Source organism: Scardinius erythrophthalmus (genome assembly GCF_964197995.2).
Source record: "Scardinius erythrophthalmus genome assembly, chromosome: 5".
NCBI classification, from domain to species: Eukaryota; Metazoa; Chordata; class Actinopteri; order Cypriniformes; family Leuciscidae; genus Scardinius; species Scardinius erythrophthalmus.
In genome coordinates this window covers 44,854,471-44,880,048 of record NC_138225.1, presented here as the reverse complement: position 1 = coordinate 44,880,048, position 25,578 = coordinate 44,854,471, and the positions used below count along the sequence as shown (strand labels likewise).

At 38.9% G+C, this 25,578-nt stretch overlaps 1 protein-coding gene across 2 annotated transcripts in view; it reads left to right on the top strand.

Moving 5' to 3' along the window:
* The window catches only part of man2a1 (mannosidase, alpha, class 2A, member 1), a 64,660-nt gene that overhangs the window by 4,564 nt on the left and 34,518 nt on the right, over positions 1-25,578 (top strand). For both annotated transcript variants that reach the window (XM_081367061.1, XM_081367062.1), the window contains exons 3-6: positions 2,460-2,604; positions 10,105-10,276; positions 20,238-20,365; positions 22,048-22,221. In XM_081367061.1, coding sequence (XP_081223187.1) covers positions 2,460-2,604; positions 10,105-10,276; positions 20,238-20,365; positions 22,048-22,221 — 619 coding nt within the window. The remainder of the gene's footprint in view (positions 1-2,459; positions 2,605-10,104; positions 10,277-20,237; positions 20,366-22,047; positions 22,222-25,578) is intronic.

The following is a 25,578-nucleotide window of genomic DNA, read 5'->3' as shown; positions in this document are numbered from 1 at the left end:
GCACCAAATCAGCATATTAAAATAATATCTGAAGGATCATGTGACACTATCACAGGAATAAATTACATTTTAAAATATTTAAATAGAAAACAATTATTTAAAATTTGAATACAATGTCACAATAATACTGTTTTTACTGTATTTGTAATCATATAAATGCAGCCTTGGTGAGCATAAGAGACTTTCAAAAACATTTTTTTTTTAAATCTTACCATAAAGAAACTAGTATACATATTCATACATTTATAAAGGTTTTCTTTAAAAAAAAAAAGAAGAAAAAAAGAAGTTACAACAATTTTCAATAATTAATAAAACTACATTTTGATATTAATTCTTCCTCTGAACTAAAACCTCAATTTCATCATCTTTTTCTAAGACATACTGTACTAGAGCTGTTCAATTATGGCTAAAATTGTAATCACGATTATTGGTGGGTGATATGATCAATGTCTTATTTCATGATATGATTAATTTTCGATATCAGTAAAATTTCAAAATGATCGATAGGCTACTTCAGCAAAAACTTATACTAGGTTAACTAATGTAGCCAAGTTAAATGTCCTCAAAACGGTTAGAGAAGACAAGTTAACAGTCACCAATACAATAAGAACAAAGAAACTAATTACACTAAAAACAGACAAAAAAATACAACAGAACAAAAATACAAATTAAATAAACTGCTTAAAAAGTTGTACAGGAAGATGTACTAACAGTGATATTCAGATAAGAAATAGCCTACAACAGGAACTGAATTCAAAAATGTAATCAAATGTAAATAACACTGCATAGTCTTCACTATATAAATTAAGTATAGATTAATCCTTATTAAAGCTACAAAAGTTATTCATTCAAGAGCAATGAGTGATTTTATCTATGTCTTTTGTTGTTTAATTAACATTAATGACACAGACTGAAGCAGTAATTTTGGGCTTTTGTCACTTCAAGACTGAAAGCACGGATCCAATATACTGTTTCACATGCGTTTTCTTTCTCAACTGTTTACATTCACTTAGCCTAAGACTTGTTTGGATTATGAGGATACTTAGCAAAACGGCATATTGATGTGTGTTAGCTATTTGACCGTTTAGGCACGTATCTGAAGCCCACAGTATACAATATAATGCTTATGTGCGTTCTGCTCTGTCTGGGAGCGCGGGCGCAGAAAGCTGCCTGGGAAACAGTATCTCTTTCGCGCTTAATGAGCTTTTAATAACACTGTTTAATATCAGGCACGTCCCATAGTTTAGCTGCAGTAGACTGCATTTTACCACACTCACTTATTCAGCTGATTTGGATGTTTGGCTCAGGGAGGAACAAAAGCGCACCACTAAGTTTGGCAGTGGCACAATAGTCGTATTACCTCGATTATCTTGTTTTCATACTCTTTGGAAGCCAAAATCGAAATCGAAAATAATTTACGATTTATCGCACAGCACGATACTGTAATGTACACAATAAAACCACACTAAGCATACTGGTTAACTATTGAAAGTTTAAAGGGATACTCCACTTTGCTAAAAGTGGTACCGTCAGACCCGGAGTTCGGCTGAATGGATTCTAAAACGGTAAAACTCTGGGGGAGTTGTAAAATGAGCATATTTCCGAAAAAAGTGGAGTATCCCTTTAAGGGTGTTCACAACATGTTCACAACATGTGTTTTATATGTTGTGATACAACCTTGAAAAGTTTTTATGCACAAAATAGGCCTACTTAATGAAGATTCTTTCATAAACGATGGTTCGGTAAACATGAATCGATCAATGTCGGAGAGACTTGTTTTCCAGAGACCCCACTGGCTTTTCTTTGAAGGTTGAAAAATATCTCAATGCCTGAATTGGTACTCTACCAGAAAAATCTTTGCATACTTTTGCATGTAAGTTTGTTTAAGGCTTGCCTTGTTTCTTAATTCCATTGTTTTGTTTTGTTTTACATGGGGATGTGATGTAATATAAGCATATACAGGTGCAACAGAAAATATTGTTTTTCCTCCTGTCTCTAAGGAAAAAAATCTCTGCTGAATTACCTGCATTTCCAAACACCAGAGTTTTGTGGTGCTTGCCAATTATTTAATTTAATTCCTGTCCAAATCTTTGTGTTTACGTGCAGGAATTGCTAAAAAGAAAATCTTTTTTTTTTTTGCTTCCGAGAATAATGAGCTGAAATAAACTATGGCCACCATTACACTGCACATTTTAAGGAGTGTCATCAGGAATGAAATTGTGTAAAAATAAAATAAAATTGCATCCTTTTTAATTAATTGACATTTGAATGAGTTTTATCACAGTGAAGCGGATCTTCACAGCCATCAATACCTCTGCCCAGCCCTCAAATAACTATGCAAAATATAAAACACTTTCATAACTAATAAACATTGATGTCCATTATTATGAACTCAATTTAATGGAAGTGCATGCCTCTTTCAGTCCAGTAAAATGATGTTCTCTCCTGCTTTGTTTCAGATGCTGGATGTTTATGATTTGCTCAGCTTTGATAACCCTGATGGTGGAGTATGGAAACAAGGCTTTGATATCTCTTACCAGGCTGACGAATGGGACAATGAGCCACTGCAAGTCTTTGTTGTGCCCCATTCACATAATGACCCCGGTGAGTCAAAGTTTGTTGACCATTGTCATGTGTTTGTAGTCAATGAGAATCACCATTTATCAATCAAACAGACATGTGTTTATCTCAGGTGCTTTGGCCTGATTGTTGTATGCGATGAATATTACAAATATTTTTGATTAACAGCTGAAACACGAGTGTGGGTTAAATTCAGAGATGTGCATGAGATGAGGAACTGACTAGTCGAGTATTTGCTGTGCACAAACTAGTCAACTAGTAAAAACACTTGAACACTTTTGCCTGCCGTATAGGCAATAAAATGCACGTTTTTGCTGAATTTTCACCCAATTCTCACCACTATTGAATATATTGAGTGATACTTTGAGCTGGACAATAAACTGATAACTGATAATAAAAAATAATTCCTCAATGTATAGACATTTTTAATATTTAGCCTATATCTAAGTGCGTGTCGCATGTTCTATCTGTCTTTGTGTGAATGAGCAGTGTGGTTTTGTCTATACATACTCAAGCACGCGGGATGCTCATCGAGTTTATGTGACATATCACTATATGAGGTCATGAACACAAAAACTTCATTTCTAGAGCTGCTCTGACAGTCACTTACGAGCATTTCTACCATTTCATTTGAAAACTTGTCAAATACAAAACAAACTCAAAGTTCATAACTATAACCCGCCCCAAAAAAAGTTTGTTTTAACTTGAAGAAATTATGACAGAAATATTATTTTATTGCATAGTAAAACATACTTCTCTAAGTATTATTATTATTGTTGTTATTATTATTATTTTAAGAAATATCATACAACCAAAATATTTTAGATATTTATATATTTTCATTATTTTTTTAATTTATATAGTCTGCAAGTTCTGTTGTGCAGCACCTTATGTGACAAAAAAAAATGCAGTGTTGTTGGAAATTATTTCATTTGATTACATTATTAAATGCAATGTGATTCAATTGTTAAAGTTTTATAAATTAATTTCATTAGGCAGAGATCTGATGATAAATTTGTATTAAACCATAAAATATAGAACAAAAACATAAAACAGAATTTGGGGAAAAATTAAACAAATTCATGACTTTCTAAATTAAAAGGTAGCGGTATAGCTTGTTCTGTGGAGCTTATTGGTAAACAAACAAATCATTTTTTCATTTATTAGGTCTAATAAACATATGGAATGCATTTCCTTTCCTCATTAATGAAATGAATATTGTGATAAATATTTATAAAGAATGATATGGAGAAATATATTGTGAAAATATTGTTGGCCGTATCGCCCAGCCATAGTGGTACTGAGGATTTGAGATTGACGTGTGCTTTCATATACAGGAACGTTTTGATTATTATTAGTGTATTCAGTTCCTGTTAGAGTCATGCAAATAAAGCGGAACAGTATTTCAGATTCAAGCAGAAATATGAAGCTTGAATTTTTGTTAAAGCACTAAGAGTTAGTGTAAATAATATAAAGCTGCAGTCTGTAACTTTTTTTGTGTTCAAAATATATATAATATGCAAGTAGGCTACATCATGAATCCGGTTTCCAAACCACGTTTTTGTCTTATCCTGAATCACTATGGTACACCTATAATAAGTGTTTATATTCAGACTATTTTTTTAGACTGGTACGGGTCGTACCACTGCACTGTGGAGTAGCCCAGTTCCTGTGTTACTCGTCATAGACATAAGGGGCTTTCGCACCAGATAGTTCTAGGAACTAGCCACCAGGGTGGTTCCCCGAGAACTAATGGTTCCCCTAGGAACGTTTTCCTGGTTGCATTCGCACCGCTAGTAGGAACTCTGAGGTGACGTAAGCCGCGCTTGTTGTTGTGACTTTTATTTTGATGGCGCGGTGGACCTTTATTTTGACACACAGTGCTCGCATTCTCCATGTTCATTAGATTACGATCTGTCTAACAGTCCTGTCTAATACGTTATTAGATAGAACTTTCATTCATAGAAAGCAGACAGTAATGAATTGTAATGAGTAATGAGTTATTAGCGTATGCTGTGTGGTTGATGTCCAGTGCTGCTAGCTGAGCAGAAATGCATAATCGCTTGGTCACCTCAAAGTTGCGTTGGATTTTCTCCTTAGCGTAAAGGTTTAGAGGCCCATCTATCACTGTTTTCCAATGTAGAGTTAGTTTGTGGAGTAAATGTATAGGCTATAATCTGTGTGCTTACACAGCTTTTTTTAAATGGCGGGTGCTGGTGCTTCGCGTGCATTCTGCCAATCAGCGTACACTAACGTCACGGATAGTTCCTATAGTGCTGGTTCAGACCCTACTCTGAAGTATGAGCTAAATTAGTTCCTCCAAAAGGAGTTCCTAGAACTAAAATCGTTACTAGTTCCTACGGTTCCGAACACACCAAAATCCGGGTACTTCCGCCAATAGTTCTAGGAACTATGAAAAGGTAAACAGAAAGAAGTAGTTCCGGCTACAATCTTCTTCTGCAAGATGCATGCAGTTCTGCGCAAAAAGTTACGGACTGCAGCTTTAAATAGTCTTATAAAAAATCCTATAGTTTGCTAAATTGTCCTTTTTTGAGGAGAGAATAGTTTTCCAGGTGGATGAACGTCTGGTTTTGTGTTGCTGACAAAATTCCTGTGGGTGGAATTTGCAATGTGTAAAACTGATTTGCACCTGGTATTAAGCTCAGTCTCGGGTGGTCTGATCACAGGTAGCCAGACGAGACAGATTGCTGTTTAACACCTGGTAGTCTCAAGCCTCGAATCTCTTGTGACCGGTCAGATCAGATTTCAAGTGGAGGGTCTCTGGTTTCATCATCACCTTCATACATCACACTGTGTTAGTGTGTGTTGATTTAGCATAACAATTGAAAAGGAAAGCACTGAAAAAAATTGCACTGTATTTGCAGCATTTACATCAAGCACAATTCTCCGTTGATTTATTCTAAACTTTTATGTCACCGTATGTTGATGTCATACGTGCTGAAGAAGTTTAATGAAATCTTATGTATGTATGTAAATGCATGCTTCGATCAGGCAGTTATTGTCAATTAAAGCCGGGAAAAGTTTCAAACCTCTCACAAACCTGTCTCACTACAGATGTGATGTGGTTACATGCACTTCTGACTATCTCGATGTTAGGAAACGTATGGACCCTGTTTGACCACTTGTGATCGGATCACCTGAGACAGATATTGATTCCAGGTTTCTGGTATCCTTGTGCTTATTGTGAGAAAGTTGCCATGACAAATAAGTTCAAATATACTATATCATTTTACACACGAAAGGTCGATGAGTCTAATATTTACACAGCTGTACTTTGTATTTTGTTTATTGGCTTGTTCCATGTTTGTCCATTGTAAGTGCCTTACTGTGATTTTCAGCTTAAAAATAGCTAGGAATTGTATTTCCTGTGGTGATAATGTTGTTGATTCCTGAACTTATATTGAACTCTGAATATTCCTTTAGACCAGCTAACTGAATAGATTTTCCATTCTGAGGGTTTTTTCCCCAAGGTATTTCCATAGCTGTGATAGACGAGAATTGATGTACCTTCCTCTTAACAGCTGTCTTACTCAACGCCAAAGAGTTAACAATGAAATGGCATCCTACAAAAGCAGGAATTTTATTATTTGACTCTACCATGTAAATTGGCAAGTGTGCAATTCATATTTTGCATTCAACATGAGGAATGACAAGAAAGAAATCACTGTCAGGTACACAGCAGTCTGTCCAAAAATGAGTGTGCAGTTTGCAGAACTTGAGAATGCTTCAGCCAGGGAATATTTTCAGCCATTTTCAATTTCAAGGTCAGTTCTGTTTTTAAGATCTCAGATGTTTAATCAAGAAAAAAAAATTATACACCTTCTCTGATGAACATTTCGGAATTTAAATTAATTTTGATATTTGTATAGCATTTTTTTTTTTTTTTTTTTAAATATCTGGTTGATTTTGATATTTTGTAGTGCAAAAAAAAAAAAAACTGGTTAAATCTGGTGTATTATTTCTTAAATAAGCAGTGAAGCAGTTTTGTGTAACATATTATTAATATTGAAAGCAAACTATGCTGGAAGCCATTCTGTCATGTTACAGGAAACCCATAAAATAGGAAATTAAATCGCAAACAGAACCGCCGTAGACCAGATCAGATGTGATATTTACATAAGATGTGTTCAGCTTGATGGAGCACAACAGAACACAGGGTCACAAGACTCTTCTTAGCGAAACGCTGAGTTAAAAATGCATTGCTCACGGCGCAAGATGCTACAGTAAAAAAACAGCATGTGACGCAGCAGTCAAAGGAGCACTTTATCAGAAAAGGTTTTACTAGGCAAACTGTCTTACAGCTAAAACACAGCACAATGTGGGCATGCTAATTAAACAAACTTTTAGGGCCCTATCTTGCACCCAGCGCAATTGACTTTGTACACTGACGCATGTATCATTCCTATTTTGCACCCGCGCAAAGCGGACTTTTCCCTCCACAGACGCACGTCGGTAAGTTAGGAAATACACTTGCGCTCCCCAGGGCGGTTCAGCGCAAAGAGGAGGCGTGTTCCGGCGCAAACGTTCCTTCATGCTATTTTGCAGGTTTAGAAAACAATTGCGCCACTAACCAGGAAAAAATAGCTATTTTAAGGGCGCATGCTTGGCCATAATCAATGTAGCGTGTGCACAACGCACACTTTGATTCTCTCATCTACACAGAAGCAGCAGTTTTCATTTTTGCAAATCATACATCATACATAGATAGATTGATAGATAGACAGACAGACAATTTATTATAAAAGCACACATCTAGCTTACACATTTACCCAAATTATCATACGCCTGTTTAACCGATGTTAATTAACTTCTCTCTCTTTTACGGCCGTGACGAGAGCGTTGCTCTCCTTGGCTGTGAACCGCTCCTGGTGTGCGTCTGGCAAATCCGCCATTACAATAGCAATCCGCTATGGAAAAAGCGCGTCTGCTCTTAAAGGGAATGTGTGAGATGACTCTCTGATTGGTTTATTTCACGTTACGCCCAAACCACACCTATAAATAATTAAGCTACTTCAGACCAACCCCTTTTAGATTTGCGCCGGGCGCAAGAGTCATTTATCCCGCCGGGAAAATAGCAACAGCGCCAAGACCCGCCCACAAAGTTACTTGCGCTTTGCGCTTGACCCTTGCGTTTCAGATCGTTAAAAAAGGGCCCTTAAAATGAATAATAAAGTTCTAACTACTCAGTCAAGTGTGACTAGACTGTTGTAACTAGCATCACGAACCTATTCCAAGTGGTCCAAACTTCAAATATGAGAGGAGAATGAGTCTGTGCGAGTTTGAAATTTTGAAATACTTTGGGGTTTTAAATGCTTTATTTAACACCAAAACGCAAAAAAATAAATCGAATACTCGGAGTGAAATACATGGATGCTTAACATTTTGACGTCACCACTGGGCAATAACCTATTTTTTTTCTTCTTGTAAACATGGTTTAATTGCATTGCCAACAAGTTATTGATTTGCATGTAAACTGGTAAATCAGGTCCTTTTTGGTGTGCATGTAAACATGCTCATTGTTGGTGTGTTTGGTAACCTGACCTGTCTGTCCTGTTTTTGTCAACATTTCCCTGCAAAAACAGACTTGCATTTAATTCATAATCAACTTTAAATTTATATTTATGTAATTATACTGTATTTATTAGAATTTAGTTGGACAGCAACTGGTTAAGTCCCCTCAAGATAAACCATAAACCACTGCTTTGTGGGAAAACTGGAAGGTCATGTTGTTTTTCCTGTTTGGTGTCAAGTGTTGGTTTCTGGTAAAGGATGAATAGCAGCTGTCAGTTACGGTCGGTTGCTTATGTCGTTGCCTAAAATAAAGCACTAAAAGGTGTTTGGACAGCTGCAAGTACATCTCTGTTTAGTTATTAGGATTAGTTTGCTCAATAATGTTTGAGTCATTTCATGTTCATGTACATTTCATGTGGGATTAAAAATATCATTAAGTATTAGTAAAGTGGGTGTGTCTGTTTGCTGGGTGTAAGTTTGTATAAACATTTGAAGACTGGGAGTGTTTGTGAAATCTCCTTTTGTTTGCAATTTCGTTTGGTTCCTATTGTGGTGCATAAATTACACACTTCACTTTTAAATATTTGCCAGTGTTTATTTAAAACTTCAAACTTGAATTGCTCGTTAATCTGAGCTTGTAAAATTGATCAATTCTGAGGTACTGACACAAGGTCGTGCTAGAGCTACTGTAAAAAGGTACAGTTATAATAGTTATATTATACATTATATATGTTGTGTCTGTAGTGACACAAAGATGTAAATTGCTAATTTTGCATTGTTACAAAAAATATTTTTCAAATAAATACTGTTCTTTTGAACTTTAAGTGTATCAAATCAAAATGATCAGATCCTGAATATTACGCAGCACAACTGTTTCAACATTGATTATAATAAGAAATGTTTCTTGAGCACCAAATCAGCATATTAGAATTATTTCTGAAGGATCATTCATGTGCCACTAAAGACTGGAGTAATGATGCTGAAAACTCAGCTTTGCCATTGCACAAAGCTGACATTTAAAAAGATAAAAAAAAGATAAAAAAAGAAATATTGAAAAATGTTCATTTAATTTGTATAAAAAATTCACAATATTACTGTTTTGACTGTATTTTTGGTAAATAAATGCAGCCTTGACGAGCAACCTCAAACTTTTGTTTTTTATACCATGAAATATATCAATGATTGAGTAACGTATTCATATACCATGGCATTTTCATGTTACCTCAAATAATACTATAATGGTAATGATACTTGTCCTAAAACATGCTGATACCATAATGCTTTTTTGTTTCACACCCCAATTTAAAGGGGTGGTATAATGCCCTTTTCACAAGATGTAAAATAAGTCTTTGATGTCCCCAGAGTGTGTATGTGAAGTTTTAGCTCAAAATACCTCACAGATATTTTTATATAGCATGTTAAAGTTGTCACTTTTTGAGGATGAGCAAAAACGCACGGTTTTTGTGTCTGTCCCTTTAAATGCAAATGAGCTGCTGCTCCTGGCACAGAGGGCGGAGCTTCAACAGCTCGTGTCGTTTTACCTCACACAGACATGCACTGAAAATTTCTAAACTTTTAGCCTTTTATGTTCAAACCGGAGTCAGAAAGATGGAGAGACTCAAGAAGAAGTGACAACATTTCTGAATGGTTAGTTGCAGAATTTATGCAGCTGATGTCAGTTAACTATCTTCTAGACATTGATTAGCATATTCTGTCATGAGATATTTTGCAGAATATCCAAGCTGTTCTTTTCCATACAATGTAAATGAACGGTGACTTTGGCTGTTCCCGATCCCCATCCACTGTCATTTAATAGCACGAACATTCTGCTAAACATTTCATTTTCTGTTCCACAAAAGAAAGAATTGGAATGAAATGAGAGTGAATAAATGATGACAGAATTTTTTCAGTTAAAACCATTTTAAATATCAAGTCATCATTAATAACAATCTCAGCAACCTCTGTTACAAATTTATGTGATGTTTTTCTCAGGCTGGTTGAAGACATTCGATGACTACTATCGAGACCAGACGCAACACATTCTCAACAACATGGTGGTGAAACTACATGAAGACAATCGGCGAAAAATGATCTGGTCTGAGATCTCATATTTTGCAAAATGGTGGGACAGCATCGACGAGCAGAAACGAGATGCTGTCAGGAGGTGAGGCTGTTGTCTGTTGTTAATATCCTTCCATCCTCATGTGTTGGTGTAATTTATGGATTCATTAATTGCAGTGTTCACACACAGGTCTGGTGGAAGCAAGATGTTGAGGAGTTTTGGACTCCATTGTGCTTTTGGTCCCATTTTAATTAAGCTCAAAGTTTGTACTTCATTGCCTAGATCTCAGGTGACGGTTTATGCGCAAAAATGAAACAACAACAAAATTAATTCCAGACATTGATACAAACAAATTATGTTTTAATGATGATAAAGATACCAAACATAGATTATAGTATACATTTATTTTTTTATAACCATTTTCTTCAATGTAAACTTTTCAAAAGGTATACAGTACCTGTCAAAATTTTGCTCACAATTTATCTGCATTTATTTAATCAGAAATTAAATATTCAGTAATATTGTGATATTATTATAATAATTCAGGAATATTGTGAAATATTATTACAATTTAAAATAATTATTTTCTATTTTAATACATTTAAAAATGTAATTTATTCCTATGATTGAAAGCTGAATTTTCAGCATCGTTATTCCAGTCTTCAGTGTCAACATGATCCTTCAGAAATCCTTCTAATATGATGATTTGCTGCTCACGAAATATTTCTTATTCTTTTTTTAATCAATGTTGAAAACAGTTTTTGGTGTTAACATTTTTGTGGTAACCATGATACCATCAAAAGTTTTGTGGTAAGATAAAAAAAGAGGGAAATTAATACATTTATTCATAGAGGATGCAATAAATCGATCAAAAGTGACAGTGAAGACATTTCTAATGTTACAAAAGATTTCTATTAAATAAATGCAAATAAATGCTGAACTTTGAATTGAATTGAACTTTCTATTACTCAAAGAATTCTGAAAAAGTATCACCATCCATCCATCCATCCATCCATCTTCTACCGCTTATCCGGGGCCGGGTCGCGGGGGCAGCAGTCTAAGCAGGGATGCCCAGACTTCCCTCTCCCTAGACACTTCCTCCAGCTCTTCCGGTGGGACACCGAGGCGTTCCCAGGCCAGCCAGGAGACATAGTCTCTCCAGCGTGTCCTAGGTCTTCCCCGGGGTCTCCTCCTGGTGGGACATGCCCGGAACACCTTCCCGGGAAGGCGTCCAGGAGGCATCCGGAAAAGATGCCCGAGCCACCTCAACTGACCCCTCTCAATGTGGAGGAGCAGCGGCTCTACTCTGAGCTCCTCCCGAGTGACCGAGCTTCTCACCCTATCTCTAAGGGATCGCCCAGCCACCCTGCGGAGAAAGCTCATTTCGGCCGCTTGTATCCGGGATCTTGTCCTTTCGGTCATGACCCACAGCTCATGACCATAGGTGAGAGTAGGAACGTAGATTGACTGGTAAATCGAGAGCTTCGCCTTGCGGCTCAGCTCCTTCTTTACCACGACAGACCGGTACAGGGACCGCATTACTGCAGAAGCTGCACCGATCCGCCTGTCAATCTCCCGTTCCATCCTTCCCTCACTCGTGAACAAGACCCCAAGATACTTGAACTCCTCCACTTGAGGTAGGAGCTCTCCACCAACCTGAAGCGAGCAAGCCACCCTTTTCCGACTGAGAACCATGGCCTCGGACTTGGAGGTGCTGATTTTCATCCCAGCCGCTTCACACTCGGCTGCAAACCGTCCCAGTGCATGCTGGAGGTCCTGGTCTGATGAAGCCAACACGACAACATCATCCGCAAAGAGCAGAGATGAAATCGTGTGGTCCCCAAACCCGACCCCCTCCGGCCCCTGGCTGCGCCTAGAAATTCTGTCCATAAAAATTATGAACAGAACCGGCGACAAAGGGCAGCCCTGCCGGAGTCCAACACGCACCGGGAACAAGTCTGACTTACTGCTGGCAATACGAACCAAGCTCCTGCTCCGGTCATACAGGGACCGGATAGCCCTTAGCAAAGGGCCCCGGACCCCATACTCCCGGAGCACCCTCCACAGGCCGCCGCGAGGGACACAGTCGAATGCCTTCTCCAAATCCACAAAGCACATGTAGATTGGTTGGGCAAACTCCCATGAGCCCTCCAGCACCCTGTAGAGGGTATAGAGCTGGTCCAGTGTTCCACGACCGGGACGAAAACCACACTGTTCCTCCTGAATCCGAGGTTCTACTATCGGCCGGATTCTCCTCTCCAGTACCCTGGCATAGACTTTCCCAGGGAGGCTGAGAAGTGTGATCCCCCTATAGTTGGAGCACACCCTCCGATCCCCCTTCTTGAAAAGAGGGACCACCACCCCGGTCTGCCAGTCCAAAGGTACTGTCCCCAACCGCCACGCGATGTTGCAGAGGCGTGTCAGCCAAGACAGCCCCACAACATCCAGAGACTTGAGGTACTCAGGGCGGATCTCATCCACCCCCGGTGCCTTGCCACCGAGGAGTTTCTTGACTGCCTCGGTGACTTCAGCTTGGGTGATGGACGAGTCCGCCTCCGAGCCCTCAGCCTCTGCTTCCCTAATGGAAGACGTGACGGCGGGATTGAGGAGATCCTCAAAGTATTCCTTCCACCGTCCGGTGAAATCCCCAGTCGAGGTCAACAGCTGCCCACCTCCACTGTAAACAGCGTTGGTAGGGCACTGCTTCCCCCTCCTGAGGCGCCGGACGGTTTGCCAGAATCTCTTCGAGGCCGACCGATAGTCCTTCTCCATGGCCTCACCGAACTCCTCCCAGGCCCGAGTTTTTGCCTCCACAACCACCCGGGCTGCAGTCCGCTTGGCCCGTCGGTACCCATCAGCTGCCTCAGGAGTCCCACAAGCCAGCCAGGCCCGATAGGACTCCTTCTTCAGCTTGATGGCATCCCTTACTTCCGGTGTCCACCACCGGGTTCGGGGATTGCCGCCTCGACAGGCACCGGAGACCTTACGGCCACAGCTCCGAGTGGCCGCGTTGACAATGGAGGTGGAGAACATGGTCCACTCGGACTCAATATCTCCAGACTCCCTCGGGATCTGGTCGAAGCTCTGCCGGAGGTGGGAGTTGAAGATCTCTCTGACAGGAGATTCGGCCAAACGTTCCCAACAGACCCTCACAGTACGTTTGGGTCTGCCGAGTCTGTCCAGCTTCCTCCCCTGCCATCGGATCCAACTCACCACCAGGTGGTGATCAGTTGACAGCTCCGCCCCTCTCTTCGCCCGAGTGTCCAAGACATACGGCCGGAGGTCGGATGAAAGGACCACAAAGTCGATCATCGACCTCTGGCCTAGGGTGTCCTGGTGCCATGTGCACTGATGGACACCCTTATGCTTGAACATGGTATTCGTTATGGACAAGCTGTAACTAGCACAGAAGTCCAATAACAGAACACCACTCGGGTTCAGATCAGGGGGGCCGTTCCTCCCAATCACGCCCCTCCAGGTGTCACTGTCGCTGCCCACGTGGGCGTTGAAGTCCCCCAGTAAAACGATGGAGTCCCCAGTCGGAGCACTTTCCAGCACCCCTCCCAGAGACTCCAAGAAGGCTGGGTACTCTGCACTGCCGTTCGGCCCGTAAGCACAAACGACAGTGAGAGACCTATCCCCGACCCGAAGGCGTAGGGAAGCGACCCTCTCGTTCACCGGGGTGAACTCCAACACATGGCGGCTGAGCTGGGGGGCTATAAGCAAACCCACACCAGCCCGCCGCCTCTCACCATGGGCAACTCCAGAGTGGTGAAGAGTCCATCCTCTCTCGAGGAGTGTGGTTCCAGAGCCCAAGCCGTGCGTAGAGGTGATCCCAACTATCTCTAGTCGGAATCTCTGAACCTCACGCACAAGCTCAGGCTCCTTCCCCGCCAGAGAGGTGACATTCCATGTCCCTAGAGCTAGATTCCGCGTCCAGGGATCGGGTTGTCTAGGCTCCCGCCTTCGACTGCCGCCCGATCCACTTAGCACCGGCCCCTTACGGTCCCTCCTGCAGGTGGTGGGTCCACGGGAGGGTGGCCCCATGTCACTCCTTCGGGCTGAGCCCGGCCGGACCCCATGGGGGGAGGCCCGACCACCAGGCGCTCGCATACGAGCCCCAACCCCCGGCCTGGCTCCAGGGTGGGGCCCCGGCTGCGCCATACCGGGCGACGTCACGGTCCTCCTTTTTTTGGGCATCATAAGGGGTTTTGAACCGCTCTTAGTCTGACCCGTCGCCTAGGACCTGTTTGCCTTGGGAGACCCTACCAGGGGCATATAGCCCCAGACAACATAGCTCCTAGGTTCATTCGGGTACTCAAACCCCTCCACCACGGTAAGGTGGCAGTTCAAGGAGGGGAAAAAAAGTAAACAAGTAAAAAAGTATCACCATTTCCACAAAAATGTTAAGCAGCACAGCTGTTCTCAACATTGATAATTGTTTCTTGAGCACCAAATCAGCGTATTAGAATGATTTCTGATGGATCTGGAGCACTAATGCTGCATATTCAGCTTTGCCATCACAGAATTAAATCATTTTAAAATATATTCAAATGTATATTCAAAAAACTGTTCTTTTAATTTAAAATAATATTTTGCAATATTACTGTTTTTACTGTATTTTTTGAGGAAATAAATGCAGCCTTGGTGAGCATAAGAGACTTCTTTCAAAGACATTGAAAGGTTGTAATATTTCCAAACTTTGGGCTATAAATGCATGTCAAATATACAAAACTGGTCGTGTTCATTGTTGAACTAGCCTTGGGAAAAGACACAAATGCCATGTGGAAATGTAATAAACAATTCTGCTGTGGGTTTGAATTCCAATTAGAGCATCTTTCAAAACGGCCTGAGGTGAAGACTGAAGTCAAATGAAAAATCCAACACCAATATTTATTCATTATTGATTTGATGCACAGAAAGAGTTTGAAGCAAGCAAGCTCTATTCTTTTTGAACATTTGCCCCCTCAAACACCCCCCTCATCCCCCCCCCCCATTTATTTCCAAGAAGGCCTTGGCTGACTCCAAATCAAGATTTTTGGCAGGCATGAGCAGGTTTTATTTCATTTTATATCAGCCGAATCAAGGTCTAGCATAATGATTCAATTTCTTTTACTGCCACATACATGGAGGTGTATCTTCAGAATAAATCAAGTTGTCTGTGCTTGAGAGTCTGCTCAAGAAAATGGGAACTGCAGATAAGTCCATAAATTCCAATCTATGCTGGCATATATAATTTGGAGTATTGGGAATGAGACTTTTCAAAGATTTCATATGCTGCTAATCGAAGAGTATGTCAACATATTTTCAAATTGGTCTAACCTCACCTGAACCTCAATTTTATTCCCTGGCAACATTAAACTTGATATAGGAAGCATTTAGAAACTCATATTCTGTGGTCTAAATTGCAGCTGTAGTCTGAAATGAACCAAATACATCTTAAATGATGGAGAAAGGGTCATAGTAGGGTCAACTTAAAATGATGCTCTTCATCCATTACTTGGTATGCATTGCATTTTTTTAAAAACATGCATTGCATTGTGCACAGTAAGACTAGGGACGTGTATGAATAAGACCAGGAATATGTATAAAGAAAGTGAATAGGGTAGTTTTTGAATTCATGTTGACTTTAATGAAGGATCTAATCACTGCCGCCCAGTGGATTTTTCTCTTGGCCAGTGATTGATTCGAGAATAGCAGACCATTTTTCAAAGTAATTTTGAGAGTTTCTGTCAGTTACGTGCTGAGCTAGTGCTCTTGGTTTTGCTAGCGCCGCTCTTATTACTGGCCTCCAGAGGGCCACGCTATACGATTCACAGCTGAAATATTCAGCATTACAGAGAAAAGCTGCTGACTAGCAATCAGGCCTGGAGAAGTCTACTTCTAATAAGGGATGCCATTACCCAAGGTGTCTGCTCTCTGTTCAAGAAAATAATTAGTTTGCAGCGGCAAAGCTCAATAAATCTGAAAATATAAAAAAAAATGTAGGTTACTGTGTGTAATGCTGCATATGTGAAGAAAGTGCTTTGTAGTGAAAACCCTGAAGAAATGCTGTCGATGAGGTTGCAGTGGTGAAACATTTTCAGCTCCTTTGTACTCTTCAAAGCTTTAAATTCATCAAAATGGATATTGTATACGTTTCTGGTGTTATAGCGCATGCTATTCTAAAGTAAAAAAAAATGGTCTTCATAGTCTTTTATCAAATGGTATTAACGTCTTCATCTGATTCTTCCACAATTGAGTCAGTGGTTCTTAACTGGTTTTCCTTCAGGACCCAGATTTTACATTGGACATGAAGTGGCAACTCAAAAAATCAAACTGATAGTCTTAATTTTCCTCAATTACATTGCAAAAAAAGACCTAGAACGTTCACTTTCTAAAGCAGACATCTCAAAGGCCATCAAGCCCTTTCCATCTGGCAAAGCACCAGGTCCAGATGGCTTTGGATGTGATTTAATAATAATCTTTTTAAAACTAGCCCCTTACTTATTGAGAATGATCAGTGACTCATATAACAATGGCAGACTCCCCAATTCATTATATGAGGCCAATATTTGTGTTCCATTAAAGAAAGGAAAAAACGACACTGACCCAGCCAATCATAGACCTATATCGCTTCTTAACGTGGATCAGGTGATTACAAAAGTGACTTGGAAAACATATCTCAACAATAGTACACCCAGACCGAACTGGGTTCATACCAGGTTATTTTTCCCTTTGCAATGTTCGTCTCCTTCTTAATATTCTTTATAAAGATTTTTGGTTAGGAAGCCTCAGGAGCGATCGTTTCACTAGATGCCCAAAAGACGTTTGATCAAATAGAGTGGCCTTTCATGCTAAAAGCGCTTGAGCACTTTTTTTTATGTCCTCATTCATCCATTCTGACGAACTCTAACAAATCTAACCCCTTTGAGTTTTATCGAGGAGTTAGGCAAGGAGATCTTCTTTCTCCTCTTCTTTTTGATATTGCGTTGGAACCACTAGCAGTGGGGGTCAGAAGTCACCCACATATACATGGAATAAAGATTGGAAATGAGAAAGCTTTGGTTAGTCTATATGCTGCTGATCTTTTAATATATCTTTCTGATCCAGCCAAATCAGTTCCCCATTTACTTGATTATATTAATGCCTTTGGCAAAATCTCCAGGTATACTATTAACTGGTCCAAAAGCGAGTTTATGTCACTTGCTAGACACACAAATCTCAGCCAGGTTGGTCCCTTGCCTTTCAAAATATTCGAAGACGACTTTACATACCTTGGCATGTGGTTCCAAAGATCCCTAAGCAAATATTTAAATAATTGTTTTTAGCTAGGATTGAAAAATTAAAAGATAACAGAGAGCGGTGGAGGCTCCTTCTGCTATCTGTGATTGGCAAAATTAATGCAAATAAAATGGTCACTTTACCACAATTCCTCTACCTTTTTCAAAATATGCCGATTTATATACCTGTATCTTTTTTCAAGCTTGAGTCAATTATCGTACCGTTTATTTGGGCTTACAAGACCCCCCGAATAGCAAAAACGCACTCACAGAAACCCACCCAGATGGGAGGCCTAGGTCTCCCAGTGTTCAAATTTTACTATTGGGCAGCAAATGCCAGGGCTTTATTTTATTGGCAGAAGTGAAACTTTGGTGAAACTTTCTCTGTGGCTGATCCTCTATGGCTTAGGGTAGAGGCATTGTCTCTAACAACATCTTGTCTCCAAGTTTTACATTTTTCCAAAGTGTCTCCCTCATCAAAACTAATTGGGACCAATTTAGTAATTAAAAATTCATTAAGAATATTAAATCATTAAAACCCTTTGATAACAATCACATATTTAAACCCTCTCAGCTAGACCGAGGTTTTATTCATTGCGATGTAATAAAACCAAAAGCAAATCGTCAAAATCTCGTGTCCTATCTGAATGGAAAAGCAAAGGCCTGATGTCTATTGGGGATCTTTATATAGATGGTACATTTGCATATTTGAATCAATTGTAATCTGCATTTAATCTCCCAGGTTCCAACTTTTTTCGTTATCTATAAGGGAGACATTGTGTTCAAATGGTTATTCCACAATTTATTGACAAACCAAAGTCTAACAAATTTGAGCAATGTTTTTTGGTAAATCCTAGCTCTAGACATTTGGTTTCACTCTGTGTAAATGCTTTCCATCTGCCTGTAAACACAAATGATATAAAAGAAGCCTGGACTAAGGACTTTGATGAAGAAGTGTCCTATGAAACCTGGAATGAAAGTCTCAAGAAGACGCAAGACTGCTCAATAAATGTGAGGCACAAGTTGATTCAGTTTAAAGTGGTACATAGACTGTATTAATCCAAAACTAAATTGAGTAAAATATACAATTCTATTTATCCAGTCTGCGACAGATGTAAAACAGAGGAGGGTTCTTTGTCACATGTTTTGGTTTTGTCCCAAACCGTTTAATTTTTGGAGTGTCATATTAGTTTTTTTTTCCCAGAAGTTTTTCAAAAGGAGTTTAAGCCAGAACATGGTGTTGTGATTCTCGGATCTTCTGAGACATTAAACACTCTTCCAAACTCTCAAAAACGACCTTTATTGTGTTACGGATGAGGTGGTTAAGATCAAACGCACAACGAAGGAGATTCAGTAGGAGACTTTAATTCAGAAATTAGACCAGGAAACATAACCACACATCAACAATAACTAAGGCTGCTTTCACACTGGCAGTTTAGTTCGGAACGGGGCACAGTTCGCATGAAAAATCGCTATTGTGAACGCTGTCATGTGGACCCAGGTGCGCACTGGGGGTACCGAACCCGAGACTACCTGGAGGAGGTGGTCTGAGTTCGGTTGCACTTGAACCGTGCCGCGGTTCACGTGAATGTGAAAGCAACACGGACTCGGGTGCGCAGTCTTGTTCAGGAAGAAACAAAGGGAACAAACACACTCTGATCACAGCAAACAAGCCCAGTGTGAAAGCAGCCTTAAAGAGGGCTTAAATACACAGAGAACAGATCAGGGAAACGAGACACAGCTGGGGCAAATTAACACAATGACAGTAACCATAGTAACTAACAAGATACAGCTGAACCGAATTAACTAATGATGGAGTGGCTAGAAACAATGAACAGAGGAAGAGCATGCAGGTGAGGGCCAGGGAGGATGATGGGAAATGTAGTGAACGTGACATATTGATGTGCTTGACTCTTGTGAAAAAAAAAACAATACTTTTAAACTGTAAATGTTCAGACTCTCCATGTTTCAAAGCTTGGTTGGGTGAATTGTTTAATGTCATACAACTGGAGAGGATACGTTCCTTGAGTCCAAATCTCATTTCCAATTCCAAACTATATGGCATCCCTTAACATAGAGCGGTGAGAGCCACTATATTTTCTTTGTATTCCTAGGTTGGTACACAATGTAGAAAATTTTAATAAAATATATGATTTTTTTTTTTAAATCAAATATTGAAATGTATTAATAGTACATTAACTAAAATGAGGGAGTGAATTAGTAAAAAGTGGCCATGATTGGACTAAACCTAGGGAATGAATTAGTACAACAGGGCCACGATTTAACTAAAACGAGGGAGCGAATTAGTACAAAGTGTTCTTGACTAAAACTAGGCCTTGTGGTCATTTTGACCCAAAATGTATTTTCTTTAATTTCTTTTTGCAAATTTAGTGTTCATCAGAGTGATCCAAGACCTTTGGACTTTTATCACACTTTAAAAATGGACTGGATTTGAGGAGTTTATGTTGTAATAAAAATAGTAACACCTCCTTCCTTCGCGGGTCAATTTGACTCCCATTTTATTTGTCAAAACAATATAAAAAATCTGGCAGAAGAAACACACACACTAATGAAGGCATGAGACCATAGAACATCCCCAATGCAGAACACACTCACATGCGTACGTACACACACCTAGGACATGCACCAAAAGATCTAGTGTGAAAACACCCTCATGGTCGAATCAATTCCCGATGCATCTGATCCTTACAGAAGTACAATGCGTTTGTGAATGCAGTTTCATGTTGGCTAAGAAGATTTTTCTCTCCTTCTGTTTCATTCATTCTCTTTCTCTGATACAGGCTTATAGAGAGCGGCCAGCTGGAGGTGGCTACAGGAGGCTGGGTGATGCCTGATGAAGCCAACGCTCACTACTTTGCATTGATTGATCAGTTAGTTGAAGGCCACCAGTGGTTGGATAAAAATTTGGGTATGTAAATTTTATTGCTTTTTTACTTTGGTTGATAACTCCACATAAAATCTATTAGCTGCATAACATATGGATTGATGATAAATGCTCTGTACTTTTACACCCAGAAGTTATGTAAAGTCAGCCAAATAGATTATAACCTGTTATATCAAGAAAGAACTTTCCAGTTTTCCGGTTCGAAGGGACTGTGGGCGGTCCTAGGTTGAATTGGGTATCAATATCTTGTTCCAGACCTATTTAAATTCTGAATCAACCTCAGCTCAAGATGTGGGTTGTGAAACCCAGAATGCTTAACCTCTTAACTGCAATACTATAAGGAATTTTAGCTCCTCTACATATGTATGCTTCCCATATTGGCTCAAAGACCTCTGGGAGATTTTTTTTTTCAATGTTCATTATTAGTGTATTAAAACATGGAGCATAGCCCTGGCTCTCATTACTACACATCCACTCTACCATCTGCTCTCCTGATATCTCAGCTGTCAGTAGACCGGTTTCTCAGATATAGATTGATTGTAGAGACAGATTCTACAATGAGTCTTTGGATTTCAAACAACACTTGTTAAGGTTTGCTCATTCTCATGTACTCATGAATATAAACACAGGTCTCTTCAGGGTACACATGCCTTTCAAGATTACCTGAATCTCCTGGGTTTTACTCTGTTCCATGAGTCCTTTCTGAGAATCGCCTCATTTTATATTCAGAGCTGTTGTAAATGCTCTACTGATTCACATTCACTGATTTTTTTTTTTAGACACACTAAAAATGGACCCTAACCAAGTTCTAACTTAAGTGTATGATTGTATTAGCTGTTTCTAAATATAGCTATATATATAGCTAGATATAGCTAAAAAAAAAAAAAATCGCTATTTACACTACTGTTCAGAAGTTTGGGTTTAGTTTGATTTTTTGTGAGTGTGTATGTGTGTGTGTTTGATAGAATTCTATTTTGGTCACTAAAGCTGCATTTATGTAATAAAATACAGTAGAAACAGTAATTTTGTGAAATATTATTTAAATTTAAAATAACTGTTTTCTATTTTAATATATATTAAAATGTAATTTATTCCTGTGATGGAAAGCTGAATTTTCAGTGGTGATTTTTCCAGTCTTGAGTGTCACATGATCCTTCAGAAATCATTTTTAATATGCTGATTTGGTGCTCAAAAAACATTTATAATTAGTATCACTGAAATCAGTTGTCCCGCGTAATATTTTTGTGTAAACCGTGATACTTTTTAATTTTTATTTATTTAGGATTTTTTGATGAATAGAAAGTTCAATGGAACAGCAATTGAAATTGAAATCTGTAACATTATAAATCCTTAAATCCCGTTCATCCTTGCAAAATAAAGTATGAATTCTTTCAACAACAAAAAAAAAATACCCTGATCCCAAACATTTGAATGGTAGTGTATATTAATATATCTATAATTGTTCAGATGGCTTTCAATCAGAGCAGTAAAATACAATCAAGTAAAACACAGTTTAAATCTAGTTAAATAATCATGGAATGTTCTATATTCTGTTTTTCATTAAATGAGCACAAGGAAGAATATTACTGAATAATTTTCATTTATATGCATCAGTAATGCTTTAGAGTAAGCAGAAAAAAATAATTTATTGAATTATATACATTTGTTCGTTGAACCTAAAATTGTATTCCTCCTCTGTTTGTTAGGAGTGAAACCCAAGACTGGCTGGGCTGTGGATCCATTCGGTCACTCTCCTACCCAGACATACCTGCTCAGACAGGCCGGTCTGTCCAACATGCTGATCCAGAGAGTGCACTACACAGTGAAGAAACACTTCTCCTCCCAGAAGACCCTAGAGTTCTTCTGGAGACAGAACTGGGGTGAGCAACTGATCTTAATGTAGGAAATAGAGAATGAAGTTATACAAAGTGTTTTAAGTCCATTCATGCAGTGCTTTAATATTCGTGATGTTTTTCTGTAAAATAGCAAATAGGATGGGTAACACTTAACAAGTATACAGTAATAAAGTTCTTACAAATCATTTGCAAACTATTAGTTTATTCATAGTTAATATATTGCAGTCTCTACATTGTTAATATATTAAAAGGCTATATACAAATAGTGAGTTCTTCATTCATTGTCACTATAATTAACCACATTTTTATTGTTGGCATCAATTTCATTTTTGGTCGAACTGTCCCTTTAAGTCTCCGTGTGTGTCAGAGTGGCCTCACACGTTTGATTGGAAATCTCTGTAGGAGCCTGTTCTAATCATATGAGCTGCTCTGTGGTGCCATTCACACTTCCCATTGATTGAATCCATCTTTTATTTAGCGATTACGTTGATTAAAACCTGGGTAGGAGGGGGTGCTCGTTACATTTAGCCTCATGATTTAGAAATAGAGGTCGAAGTGAGATAAATCCAGTTTTCTGTGAAGCATCTACAGCTGCTGGCCCTGAAGCAGTTGGTAACGGACCCAACACAATCTGTGCCTAGTGGAAGCTCACTCTCGTTCCAGAAACATCTCCATCACTGGAGGTCATTCAGCCCCTCGCCCTGAAAGATAACCACAAACTGAGATGTTGACAGGAGCCGTAATGATCTACCTCATGCTTGAAGCTATCGTATGATGTTGTGTTGTGTGGGTCTGCGATGAGTTGATATCGCTTGTCCAGTTGATGCTCTCCTGATTGAGTATTTGTATGCGTGAAAACTTTCTGCTCTCTACTGAGCCCAGCTTTCAGGTTGGTTGAGTTCATCAAACAGAAAAGCATGGAGCTCAGAAAGCTCTTATCACACAGGAAGCCAGGTTAAATGAATGATAATAATGGAGCAGTGACCGTGCATTACACCCTGGACTCCTCCTTCTGCATTTCATCATTTATGGCTGGATAATTATTTGATAACATCCTGCGTGTAGATACATGTGGATAGTGTTCAAGTTCACTCGAACACCTCATGTCAAATGTTGTATCATGAAAGAGAAAAATATCTCTAATTTCTCAACCTTGCTGAGATACAGTTGTGCCACTCTTCACATATCAAACCAAGTAGCATTTATTTCTTTTAAAGCAGAAGTAAATGCACAAAATGATTATTAGTAACACTTCACAATAAGGTTCCATTAGTTAACATTAGTTATACCATGGTCTGGGTGAATACTCGATTCTGATTGGCTGCAGGGTGTCCATTAAAAAGTGATAGAGAACACCTAGTAAATAAACCGTCAGGCGTAACCAGGGAAACCAAGTTATTGTTTGTAAAAACTTTAGATTTCGATTGTAAAACTAATTAAAATATAAACTAATGTTTTAAAAATGTGTTATTTGTCAAGTGACCATGGTATAAGCGGGTTAATGCCCTTCGAGGTGTCCATTGTCAGGTATTAATGGACTTCGGCGGAGGCAATGGACACTTCGTCGGGCATTAACCCTAACTTAACTACATTACTTATAATGAGCTATCGATGAAAAATACTTTTAAAGGTGCATTGCGCAAGTCTCTGAGTTTTTGCAGAACTATGCCCCCTCTGGCGACAAGCGAAACTGCAACACTGCAACTGAACGCGCATGACGTCACGCTCAGTCTCAAATTCCGACCCGAATCCCTCTTATTTATTTTACTGTACAGGATTATAGAGGCAATCGCAGTGATCAGATAAGGGCTCATTCAGCCCATCAGGCAATTGTTTAAGCATGTATGGGTTAGAAAAACGGGTATTTTTAACATGAAATGTTGCGCAATGCACCTTTAAAGCATTCATTAATTTTGATGTTAATTTCAACATTTACTAATACATTATTAAAACCAAAAGTTGTATGCTAAGATTATGAACAGATTTGAGCAAACGAACAGTCCAGACTGTAAAGTCTGTAAATGACACAATTATGCTGTCTGTGGTTTCATAAAAATAGTGTAAATTATACATACCGGTTATGAAAACAAAGGATTTAAGGGTTAAAACTTCAAAGACTTTTTGTAACTGGTTATTTTTGGTGTTATTATAATGTAAATTAGTTTGCTCTGTTATTCTGATGAAGGAGATAAAAGAAACAAACGTGTATTACAAAAGCTTACCTAATGACGTTTCATTTATTTAATAATTGAACACAGTACATTTGTTTATTTCCACACTGCTGAAGTACAAACCTAACTTCTTTCAATGTTATGAATTCAACTAAATATGCTATATATTAAATATTCAAATAATTATTCAAATAAAAAAATATTTAAAACATGAAGTATCCTAAATTTCTTGATGATGTCTAAGCATTTTAAAACATGTATTTTAGTTTGCATTATGAGAGTGCTTATTAGTGAGACAACATCAGGTGTAAATAATTCATGTTAAGTGTAAGCCCTACAACCTTCAACTAATCTCTCACTATGCAGGGAAAAGTTTCTTGTGCAAACTTGCAGAGAACTGACTTCATACATTCACTAAGAATCATCTTGATCAAATCAATGTAAAAGAAAAAAAGATTTAGCAGCATTTGTTAGGTTTGAGATTTTGTTATCTCATGCAATGACATTCACACTCAAGTATTTAAGTGTTCTCATATGTTTTTTGGAGCTGCTGTTTGTTGCTCCATTGGCACTTGTTCTCTAGTGATTTGAATATAAAATAAGAGCTGAGGGAAATGAGTAAAACGATACAAGGGCTGAATTGGAGCCAGTTTTTCTCAGAACATCAAACAAAAGAGAAGTCAGGGGAAATATCCTCCCACATCGCTTCTATTGTTTTCCGTTGTCTGTCTGTTCAGTGTCATGCTTCTGTTTGGGATACGATGTTTTTTTCCCAGAGCTAGTGTTAAAAACCCTTGGAAAAATGGACTCCTAACTTAGATCTCTGACAGTAGCCGCTGCTGAACAAATATGATTACAGTTCATTTGGCTGCAACAGCGTGCACTCTATGCCAGGCTGAATTAGTTTCTACTCAGTGTAATTCCATATATCACCATTTAACAGACAGCCAGACTACTCTGTGCTTCACATCTGGTCCCTTGTTTAAAGGCAAATCTTGCATTATTAATTCACACAGCTTTTATGAAGGTCACTCTGGAGCACATGCTGTGCTGAATGGGTAATTGAATATTTTTATTGCAAATTAAATATGATTGGATTTTGACATTAGTGGATCAGGTCATAATTTGCTGCCCTGAAAATGGATGGACTCTTGTTGTTGGTCATATTCGCACTCTGAATTATGTGTAAACAAAACATTTTCAGTGTGTG